The 12,153-nt window shown below is 41.1% G+C and overlaps 1 protein-coding gene across 2 annotated transcripts in view; it reads left to right on the forward strand.

Moving 5' to 3' along the window:
• Nucleotides 1-12,153, forward strand: part of LOC117929459 — a 185,801-nt gene that overhangs the window by 7,915 nt on the left and 165,733 nt on the right. For both annotated transcript variants that reach the window (XM_034849741.1, XM_034849748.1), the window contains exons 3-5: nt 11,232-11,366; nt 11,451-11,501; nt 12,057-12,151. In XM_034849741.1, coding sequence (XP_034705632.1) covers nt 11,232-11,366; nt 11,451-11,501; nt 12,057-12,151 — 281 coding nt within the window. The remainder of the gene's footprint in view (nt 1-11,231; nt 11,367-11,450; nt 11,502-12,056; nt 12,152-12,153) is intronic.

Here is a 12,153-nt window from a genome sequence, read left to right on the forward strand (position 1 = left end):
TCTAATTTATGATAAAATTAACATGGATGCTTATTTAGGAATATTGTTTGTCAAAAATCTTTGAGATAACTATGACTGACTTGGGTATATGATTTGATGCCTTGCCTAATTCTGAACCTGTAGTTCTAAACAGTAAACGAGATCAACTTTGACCATCATATTGATGTTTAATATTAAAAGATACTCATGTAGACATTAGCAATATTGAAATATTGAGAAAAATTTAGGAGATATTAAAAAAATTTAATGAAAGGAATAGGTGATCAGAAAAAATGGTAAGCAATTATTTATAGTGAAAAAACAAAAATAACTCGACACAACCAGCACCCAGTATTAATCCTCTCCTTGAGTTCCAGAGTCATTTTTCCTCTTTCTTCTGGAATAAACCTTGTCCGCAGAAAGAGCACTCTTGTTCTCTCCTTCCACACCTTTTCCATTATCCCTAACAATTCTAATCCTCAAACTCTCCAAAACCGACTGGACCTTTACCATCTTCCTAGGCGTAAGCCCCTCAACCTGAAAACCTTCCAACGGGAGGGTAGAAGGTTCTAGAACTGGGGACGAAGCCTCACCTGAGACACCACGCCCCTCAGGGTTACTGAGGGTTTCCCTAAGGAGAGGCCGGTCTTTAAATTTTCGGTTAGAGGTTTCTAGGGGAAACACCACACCTTCCGAACAGGACGCACCACGACGGCTGATATTCACCACAGGAGAGATAAAAGAGAAACCACGCTGAACGGCATAGCTTGACTCCAACGGAATCAAAGAAAGAGACTGACAACGAGAAGGGTGAACCAAAGAAACAAAGGTTTCGGGAAGAAATTTTGGCTCAAAAGCCCCAACCAAAGGAAGACCCCGCTCGGATACAACTAAGAGAGGAGTACTCACCTTATTGACCAATTTGCATTGCAGAATCCCCTCTTCTCCCTCTATTTTGCCGGTAAAAGTTTTGGATGTTTCAAAACCAGTGGAAAGATCGCTCTTACTGGAGCGAGATTTGCCCCGAAAAGTGTCTCGATTTGCCTCCGGTGAGCCACCTCCTTCTATGTTTCGCTTCGGGGTAGAAGACGCCTCCTCTAATCTCGGCGACCAACTTTTTGCTCTGCGCCTTACGGAGACTGAGGATCCTTTTGGCTTTGACGACTCTTGAAGATGACCTTTTGACATTATATTCTTTGCAGTGAACCCTGATCTTAGGAGCTTTGAAGACGAAGATGCATTTGGGCCGCCATTAGAGGATCCTTCATGGGCTGGACCCGCTAAGGGCCCAAAATCTTTCGCCCCAAATTGGGCCTAATCAGAACGGGCTTCAAAGGCGTCTGGTGTTGGCCCGATGTTGCTTCCTGCCGTTGGGCCCAACTTCCACCTTCCCTTTCCTTTCTCCCCCTTAGCCGATTTTGAATCTGAAGAACGAAAATGGGAACGATGACGAGGCATCCAGCTATGGCACTCATTGGTCCTATCAGTAGCTCGTAGCCCCTTAGCGTTCTGTGGCTTCTGAAAGACGCAACCCCCCACTGACCTCAGCTCGTCCTTGTTGCGATTTGACTCAGGCCTAAGAGAGTCTTCTCCGTCATCTTCTCCGGTGACTATAACTGCAACCGTGTATGTCCAATCTCCATCTTCTACCTCTAATAGCGCTGGAAGCACGACATTTGGAAGCATCTCCACCCACAATGTTACCTTCGTCAAATCAACAAGCTTCAGCGACTTCCTCGCCACCTTCGTTACCCTCCCCCACTGCTGCAAAATGTGTCTCAGCTGTGCCTCATCCCATAGGTGGAAAGGAAGACCTCTTAGTTCCAACCACCCCTTTCTAAATTTTCCATTAACGACTGAGTTCTCTTTTGGCGACCATCTCCTCAGAGCAATAACCTCTCATCTCGCTGTGAAGAAGCTCCCTTGATCTTGAATCCACTGAGCTTTTCTTGCAGAATCCACAAAAAAACACCCTTTGTAAGCAGAAATGGGTGTTACAGACACCATTCCTTTCATACCCACCCTTCTCGCTATAGCTTTTCCAACCTCACACCAGTCTCGTATTTTTCCTTTGCTTTCACAAACTACAGCTCTTGCCCATTTTCCAGCTGGCATCTCTGCACCATTCCTAGGTCCTTTCTCTGCAACCACATCAGCATAGGACCACTCACCTCTGTACATTCCTTTGCTCTCTTGAGGCTTTTTTTGCTTCTTCTTCGAATCTCTTTCAGCTTGAACAGAGAACTCTTGGACTGAAACAATCACCTTCCTAAGATTTTCCCACCCACAGCCATTAACACCTTCAGGAACAAATAAAACCAAAGGTTTTCTCTTTGCAACGAATTCTGTGATTTTCATATATCTCCCTCTGCTATTAAAACATATCTCCATCAGATGAGTCCTAGTCTTGCCCCTCATCTTTCGAATGAAACCCCTGGAAGCCTCCAAATCCACAGCTTTCTTTAACTGCTCCAATAACCAACCCGTCCCCTCCTCTCCAAAACCTAAAGAAACCACAAAACCTCGACTTCTCTCTGTTATTAAAACCATGTTCCTCCATTGAAACCTTCAGACTTTACCTGGAAAACCTTTCTCTCCACTACAAACGACTGATTTCGATTCATCTTTGGAGATATAACTATTGGAAGTGGAAGATTGTGGATTCAGAAAGGTATTGGATTGCTCCTTTTCATCAAAGCCTAGATTTTGGCTAATCAAGAAGCTACGAACCTCTTTGCTAATGGATTTTTTGTCATCCTCACTATGCAAGATATGACTCTGTGCTTATCACCTCTACGAGCATCTGTCCAACCTTGTCATTACAAGTGACCTCATATGCAACATCATATTTCATGTTGTTGTCTTTGATGACATCCCCTCCCTCTAACAAATATACCCGCTTTGATGCTCACCACTAGAAGCTCCAACCTGTGCCATAAGTGTTACAGTCCCTGTCACTCCATGGGGTGACATGCAATCTTCCCTTTTTTGTTTCTGCAGGTCCGTTAACATCACTCTCACCTCAGTGGATGAGGCTCCCTTCAAGTTTTCCCTAACCTCCACCTCGCGCAGCTCCACATGTGAAAACCATGGTAGGATTTCCCACCACTATTGAATGGAGTAACAAAGCTTCCTTAACCCAACTTGCAAACTCCTTGACACCTTCCTTCTGTGTATTTTAATCAGTACACTCACCTGCAGCAAATTCCAACAAAATGCAGCGTCTATGTCGATCGCCACAAAACCCCTGCATGCATCATCCAGTTTTTTAGAAAAACCTTGTCCCATAGGAAAATTGGAAGGCCAACAATCTTCACCCAATCTTCATCTACATTAGCTCCTTCCCTAGAGCAACCAACCTCTGGGACTCATTTATCTAAATTCAGCCTCTTCCTCTTGAACACTCTCATCCCTTTTTGTAGGACCTTTTCAGCTTCAGAACTTAAATTCAAATGATATGAGATAATCACCCATCAAGGCTAGATGGAGGTTCCGTTTCAGCCTCCAATTATATCTTGCCCAATGACTTAGGCCTGCATTTTGTTGAAAGAGTCTAAATGTCCAAACTGAAGCAACACAACATCTCCCACTCCCTTCTAATATTTTTTCACCACATTCACAAAAGGTACTCCCTCTCTATGACCCTTGGCTTCACAACCTTGGATGAGAGATCTATTGGCTTTGGATTCCTCAGCTGATCCTAGAGGGGTTAGTGCTCCAAGGCTGTCTAGCTTTCTGGCCAGCACTGCCCACCCCCTTACACTCCTTTTCCTTCTAGAAACACTAGTGAGAATCTCTTTGCCTCCACTGAGCAAAGAGCACAGAAGGAATCTCCCAGCACAGTTGCTTCAGAGCACCAGGTTGTAGCTTCTCCCTCTATCCAAACCTTTCTGAAACTTTTCAGGTTTACTTTATGAATTCAGATCTCCATCCCTTCCAAAAGCAAAGACAAACCCTTTGCTCCAAAATTTAATCCATTCTGATAAGTGTATACCCCTCTGTAATCTTACTAAACGACTACATCTGGCTAGATTGTTTGATATCTCAAAAGACTTCGACTCTACAACAAACCAGATTCTGCATCCTTTCAGCTTTATGTCAAATCATTTTTATCTAGTTATTTCTTTTACAATACAATCCATTCCTTTGAGCCTTCCATTTAAAGATTAGAACATTGTATGTAGGTGTTGAATATAATGAATTTATAGTGTACAATCTTTCCTTTTTTTTAATATAGGTCACATGTATGGTAGTTAGGACTCCTAGCTTTGTATATATATATTTTCTCAATTGTAAGTAGACACTACATGAATGAGAATCAAGGTTTTCTTCTCTCTCTCTCTTAACATGGTATCAGAGCCAAGGGAGAAAACCTAATTCTTTCCTGTTTTCCCGTGTCATCAATTCCGGGAAACCTTCCTGTGACCGTGTTTCATTCCGGTCACCTTCCCCAGACCCCAAAGCTTTCCGGTCGGTCGAATCGTCGTCAGAAAACATTCACCGCCGGCGACTTTTCCGGCGACGTCTTTTTCCGACACCGCAAGGAGCGCCTGGAGGAGATCTCCAAATTTTCCCAAAGCACTGGAGCTAGAAAACCAACCATGCGCCGGCCACGCGTGTTTTTCCGGCCGACGACTGCATCTCACGCGCCGGCGTGTGAGGGCGCGTGAGCCACTTTCCGGCGACGCGCTTCCTCCTCCAGCCTCGCCTGACGCCGACTAGCCACCCTTCATACCTGTTTCTGCCATCCGAGACCTGCACGTGCCTCTTTTGGGGTTCTTTTGCCTCCGCTGGCCCTCCGAATAGTTTTTCCGGCATCCTCCGACTATTTTTTTCTCAACCCCAATCCCTGCACGTGCCTTGGGAAGTGTTCTTCTACCTTTCCGGTGGTGCCACGGTTGTTTTTCTTTTCTATTTGGTTTCTCACACGGGCGATTCTTTGGTTTTTCCTTCTTCAGCCGCATCTGAAGCCGTATTAGGGCTCTCTTCGATCCAAATATACTTCATTCTCCAGATAAGTGGATATGGCTACTAAAACTTCCATTTTTTCCTCTATCATATCTGGATCTCCTATGATTACTTCGGAGAAATTGGTTGGCAGTGAAAATTATCTTTCTTGGTCTGCCTCTGTTGAACTTTGGTTTATTGGACAAGGATATGAGGATCACTTGGTTACACATGAGGCAGATATCCCTAAGGTTGAGCGCGTACAGTGGAGAAAGATAGATGCCCAGTTATGTAGTGCATTATGGCAATCAGTTGATCCCAAGATCCTTCTTCATCTTCGGGCCTACAAAACTTGTTTTAAATTTTGGTCTTAGGCCAAAGGATTATACACGAATGATATCCAACGTCTTTATAAGGTGACTTCTGCTATTGTCCATATCAGCCAACAGGACTTGGATCCATCTACTTATATTGGTTAGATTGCCTCTCTTAAGGAGGAGTTCTTGACTGTGATGCCTCTTACTCCTGATGTTGGGGCTCAACAAACACAGCTTGATAAGTTCTTCATGGTCCTTACTCTTATTGGCCTCCGTCCGGATCTTGAGCCTGTCCGCGATCAAATTCTTGGTAGTTCATCAGTTCCGTACTTGGATGATGTGTTTGCTCGCCTTCTTCGTATCTCGTCTACTCAGACTTTGCCATCTGATAGCATTTAAGATTCTTCTGTGTTAGTTTCTCACATTACTTTCGAGGAGGACGCAGTGGTAACCGAGGTAGAGGCCAACGTCCTCATTGCACCTATTGCAATAAACTTGGCCACACTCGCTATCGTTGCTATCAGTTACATGGACGGCCTCCTCGCACTGCCCATGTGGCCCAGTCCTTTGATTCTCAGCTGCCTCAGCCTCCGAGCTCCTCCGCATCTCAGGCTTCTGTTGCCTCTATTGCCTAGCCTGATAATGCTTCTGCCTGCCTTACCCACACATCTTCTCTTGGACCCTGGATTCTAGATTCTGGAGTTTCTGATTACATATCTGGTAATAAGGATCTTTTCTCTTCTATTACTACTACCTCTGCTTTACCTATTGTTACCTTAGCTAATGGTTCTCAAACTGTAGCTAAAGGTATTGGTTTGGCCCTTCCTCTGCCTTCTCTACCTCTCACTTCTGTCCTTTATACTCCTGAATGTCCTTTTAATCTTATTTCCATCAGCAAAATCACTCGTACTCTTAATTGATCTATTACCTTTTCTGATAAATTTGTGACCTTGCAGGACCGGAGTACGGGGAAGACGATTGGCATAGGACGTGAGTCTCAAGGCCTCTATCACCTCACCTCGGATTCATCTCTTGCAGTTTGCATTTCCACTGATGCTCCTCTCCTCATTCACAGTCGTTTGGGCCACCCTATTCTCTCCAAGTTCTAGAAGATGGTCCCTCGTTTTTCCACTTTGTCGTCGCTTTCGTGTGAGTCATGTCAGCTTGGGAAACATACTCGTGTCTCGTTCCCAAAGCGTTTGAATAATCGGGCAAAGTCTCCTTTTGAGCTTGTCCACACTGATGTTTGGGGTTCTTGTCGGACTGCGTTTACTTTAGGATTTCAGTATTTTGTCACTTTCATTGATGACTATTCTCGATGTACTTGGTTATTTTTAATGAAAAATCAAGCTGAGTTATTCTCTATTTTCCAGAAATTTTATGTTGAAATCCAGACCCAGTTCAATATTTCTATTCGTGTGTTACGCAGTGATAATGCCAGGGAATATTTTTCAGCCCCATTTACTTCATTTATGTCTCATTATGGGATTCTTCATTAGTCTTCTTGTGCTCATACTCCTCAATAAAATGGGGTAGCTGAACGCAGAATCGACATTTTGTTGAGACAGCTCGTACTATCCTCCTCCATAGTAATGTTCCTTTTCGTTTTTGGGGGGACGCTGTTCTTACCGCTTGTTATTTGATCAATCGTATGCCCTCCTCTGTTTTACATGATCAGATTCCTCATTTCCTTCTCTTCCCTGACCAACCACTTTATTTCCTTCCTCCACGTGTCTTTGGTTGTACTTGCTTTGTTCATATTCTCACTCTTGGACAGGACAAGCTTTCCGCCAAAGCCATGAAGTGCTTCTTCTTGGGATATTCTAGACTTCAGAAGGGTTATCGTTGTTATTCCCTTGAGACTCATTGATACTTTATCTCCGCTGATGTCACTTTCTTTGAGGACTCACCATTCTTTTCCACCACTTCTGAGTCTCTTCCTGTTTCTGAAGTCTTGCCCCTTCCCATTGTCTCCCCATCTGATGTTGTGCCTCCTCGAGCACTTCAGGTTTATCATCGTCGCCCTCGTGTTGCTGCTCCTCTCCCTTTTGCTGAGGCACCTGCTGACTTACTTCCTATCCCTTCGGCTTCTCCTGCCCCGACTCTACCTTCTCCTGATGATTTACCCATTGCTATTCGGAAAGGTACTCGCTCTACTTGTAATCCTCATCCTATTTACAATTTTTTGAGTTATCATCGATTATCTTCACCCTATTCTGCTTTTGTTTCTGCTATATCCTCTGTTTTTCTTCCAAAGAGCACCCATGAAGCTCTTTCCTATCCAGGCTGGCGACAGGCAATGGTGGATGAAATGGCTGCTCTGCACTCTAATGACACTTGGGATCTTGTTGTTTTACCCTCTGGTAAATCTACAGTTGGCTGTCGTTGGGTCTATGCAGTTAAGGTTGGTCCTGATGGTCAAGTTGATCGCCTTAAGGACTGCTTAGTTGCTAAAGGCTATACTCAGGTTTATGGTTCTGATTATGGTGACACATTCTCCCCTATTGCCAAGATTGCTTCTATCCGCTTGCTTGTCTCCATGGCTGCTATGTGTTCTTGGCCTCTTTATCAGTTGGATATTAAAAATGCCTTCCTTCATGGTGATCTTGCCGAGGAGGTTTATATGGAGCAACCTCCTGGTTTTGTTGCTCAGGGGGAGTCTGGTTTAGTGTGCAGGTTATGCTGTTCTCTATATGGTTTGAAACAATCTCCTCGAGCATGGTTTGGCCGTTTTAGTTCTGTTGTTCAAGAGTTTGGCATGCTTTGCAGTACAGCAGACCATTCAGTTTTCTATCATCATAACTCCTTGGGGCAGTGTATTTATCTGGTTGTTTATGTGGACGACATCGTCATTACAAACAGTGATTAGGATGGTATTCAAAAACTAAAACAACATCTTTTTACCCACTTTCAGACCAAAGACTTGAGGAAACTCAAGTATTTCTTGGGAATTGAGATAGTTCAATCCAGTTCCGGTGTGGTCCTTTCCCAAAGGAAGTATGCTTTAGACATCCTGGAAGAAACTGGTATGTTAGACTGTAAACCGATAGACACACCTATGGATCCGAATGTCAAACTTGTACCAGGACAGGGGGAGCCTTTAGGAGACCCTGGGAGATATCGACGGCTCGTAGGTAAATTGAACTATCTCACCATTACTCGTCTAGACATTTCTTTTCCTGTGAGTGTTGTTAGTCAATTCCTACAGTCACCATGTGATAGCCATTGGGATGCCGTAATCCGCATTCTTCGATATATCAAAAGTACACCAGGCCAAGGTGTGTTGTACGAGAACAGAGGTCATTCTCAGGTTGTTGGTTACACAGTTGCAGATTGGGCTAACTCACCCACAGATAGACGTTCCACTTCAGGGTACTGTGTTTTTATTGGAGGTAATCTAATATCTTGGAAGAGTAAGAAACAAGATGTAGTGGCTAGATCTAGTGCTGAAGCTGAGTATCGAGCTATGGTTTTGGCAACATGTGAACTCATATGGTTGAGACATCTTCTTCGAGAGTTGAGATTTGGAAAGGATGAACAGATGAAACTTATCTGTGATAACCAGGCCGCATTACATATTGCATCCAATCCAGTCTTTCATGAAAGGACCAAACATATTGAAGTTGACTGTCACTTCATTAGAGAGAAGATCGCATCAGGATGTGTTGCTACAAGTTTTGTTAATTCAAATGATCAACTAGCAGACATCTTCACTAAATCTCTCAGAGGTCCTAGGATTGAATACATTTGTAACAAGCTTGGTGCATATGACGTATATGCTCCAGCTTGAGGGGGAGTGTTGAATATAATGAATTTATAGTGTACAATCTTTCCTTTTTTCTAATATAGGTCACATGTATGGTAGATTGGACTCCTAGTCTTGTATATATATATTGTCTCAATTGTAAGTAGACACTACATGAATGAGAATCAAGGTTTTCTTCTCTCTCTCTCTTGACAGTAGGTTTAGGAGATCAGTTGAGAAGACCTTTCCAATATGGTTAGTGCCTCGTGAGGGCTATGTCAAATTATGATGAATGTTCTTTAGGTAACCTAGGACAACTAGGGAGTGGAGTGCTTAGAGGTCATTGGGGAATAGTGCTAAAAGCATATCCTAAATCTGTAGGAAAAAGTTTCACTACTAAGGTTGAGATTCTAGGTTTTCTAAGGGGCCTTGTGCAAGCAAAGTTTTAGGTCTTTTAAATCTTCTAGTGGAAAGAAATTCTGTTATTAATTCTTGAATAACTAAGAAGGAAAGAAGAGGCTCATGGAGGTTTGGTGGGTTTCTTTCATCAAGTTCTTAGTATTGCTATAGAGTTGGGGTAGTCTTTTTTTTTTTCGGTTCCTCCTCTCTTAGCCAATCAAGTGGAAGATTTTTTATTGAAAAGAGGAGCAAGTTTTAGTGTCCTTTTGTATGGGATATTTTTGCCTTCTTGAATTGTAATTAGGAAATCTTTGGTTTGTTCTTGGATCTTTTTGTTTCTTCCTGGAGTGGGCAGCTTGTGTTACTTATGAAGCTTTTCATCCTCTTCTTCTTCTTTTTTTTTTCTCAGATATTCTATGCTATGGAATAACTTCTTGTCCTTTTATTTAATAGGAATAAACCAGTTTTGTTTCTGATTTAAAAAAAAATAAAAAATCACTTGTCTGTCTCTATCTATTCAATACTCCTTAAGTTCAATATCTTGGTACAAATATTGAGAACACTATGAGATTTATTATCATGATCAAGTCACCATGTGTGACCTGTGTTATCTTGGTGGCATTCAATTTCATGCAAGTGGTTTTCAAATATATATATATATATATAGCAAAAAAAATGTCGCCCAAGTCAACTCAATAAATCAGTGAGACGAAATACTTTCTCTTGGTTGCAAGAATCTTTTTTGGCCATTCAGCTATACTTGGAGCCTCATTCCTCATGATTTGAGTTGGTCCTTCCTCTATTTTGTAATATGTTTGGAAGATGAGAATTGTCTAATCAGCACCAATGAAATTTGAGAATTTATAAAAAAAAAACAAGTTTCTTCTGATCCAGTGTTGGCTTACAGGATTAACTTGTCTTTTATTGGTTTTGGGTTTTTTTCCATCTCCATTCTCTCTCCTGATTTTAATGATCATTTTACCTATTGTTTGTCTGTAAAAGTACCTTTGCCTAAAAGACTAGAAAAAAGAATGCAAATTTAGATGCTCCTGGCTATCTGTTTTAGAATTGAAGTAACTGATTTTTCTCATATTGGCAATCTGTTTTTGTTATTAGGGAACTTTTAGTTACTGCTAGTTTGAATTGATATTAAATTTATGATCTACCTTATGTGGTAAAAAGAAAGGAAATTACTCAGGAAGAATTTGATACACTGAATCCTCTTCATTTGGCAGAAGAAATTGAGGAAAAGTAAGGATATCGAGGCAATATTAGTATGACTAGTATCTAATATAGGTTTTTTTTTACAGATTGTAATAATTTCATTATGTTCTAAGATTAAGGCTCAGACCTGACTGTTCTGCAATTTTTTAAGTTTGACTTTGAAACCAAAATACTGATATATTTATAATAGAAGTTTACTGCTATGAATGGAATTGTGAAACTTTGAAGTGAACTGCTTGTTTGTGTCTTCCACTTGAATCTTTACATCTACTACATCCGTTTTTCTGACTATATTTCATAGCCTACAAAACTTAAAAAGTTTGGGGGAAACTGCATGTACTGCTTATTACCAGCATAAATTAGCATTGAAACCAAAATACTGATATATTTATAATAGAAGTTTACTGCTATGAATGGGATTGTGAAACTTTGAAGTGAACTGCTTGTTTGTGTCTTCCACATGAATCTTTACATCTACTACATCTGTTTTTCTGACTATATTTCATAGCCTACAAAACTTAAAAAGTTACTGCTTATTACCAACATAAATTAGCATGTTTTAAAGATGCTTTTATTTTTTATTTTGTTTATTTATTTTATAAAATAATTGTCAAGCTCAGGTTCCATGGAGCAGGCTTGGCCAAGATCCAGTTTTAGTTTACCTGGATCGGATTTTTTTATTAGCTGAACCCGCAACTCAAGTTGAAGGATTTACAGAAGATGCTATTCAGGAAGCTAAAAGAAGCCGAGTGCGGGTAAAAATTGATGTGTTTGTTATTTAGACACTCCAAATGTAGATGCTGGAATGCATGACTATTTTTTTTTCCTATTTGCAATAGGAAATGGAAACAAGGCTATTGGAGAGGACACGTCAATTAGAGTCAGAGATGGTAATGTTTCACTTAATTATTTTTTAGAAATTTTGTTCACTTAAATGTTCTTGGTAATGTATTTATTGTCATAATATACATTTACCGATGATGATGTTTTGCACATTTAGCACTATTGAGTTCTTGTTGACTAAGCTTCTGTATACTGTAAGAAGCATGCCCACATGACTTGTGGAAAGCACATTGCTGCTTGTAGCTTACAAAGCTTATCTAAATTGTGATGCTGGATCTTTCCATGTTTTTGAAGTTTCAATATATTGTAAGAATTCATTGCATCAACTTTTTGACCCTTCAAAGACGAGATTAGCTACCCACATGGTGATGGTAATACACGGTTGTCATATTTTTGTTTAGCTACTAACGGATGATGCATATGCAGTTTATGGACATGGCTATTGATGGTGGCTGCAATTGGAGAATTAAAAAATTTGACCTACTCCTTTGAATTTAATTATTAGCCTTTTTATCTACCTGATATTTCAGTTCTGGGGGTTCTACATATTTCATTGGTTATGATTTTAACCTGCATTCTACTGCTTTTGTTTGACTTCAAAGAATAAATCATGGCTGGGATCCTTGGTCGATACTATAATTGGAAACCTGAAGCTTTCTATTTCGAACATTCACATCAGATATGAGGATCTTGAGAGGT

Source organism: Vitis riparia, chromosome 2 (assembly GCF_004353265.1).
Source record: "Vitis riparia cultivar Riparia Gloire de Montpellier isolate 1030 chromosome 2, EGFV_Vit.rip_1.0, whole genome shotgun sequence".
Lineage (NCBI taxonomy): Eukaryota > Viridiplantae > Streptophyta > Magnoliopsida > Vitales > Vitaceae > Vitis > Vitis riparia.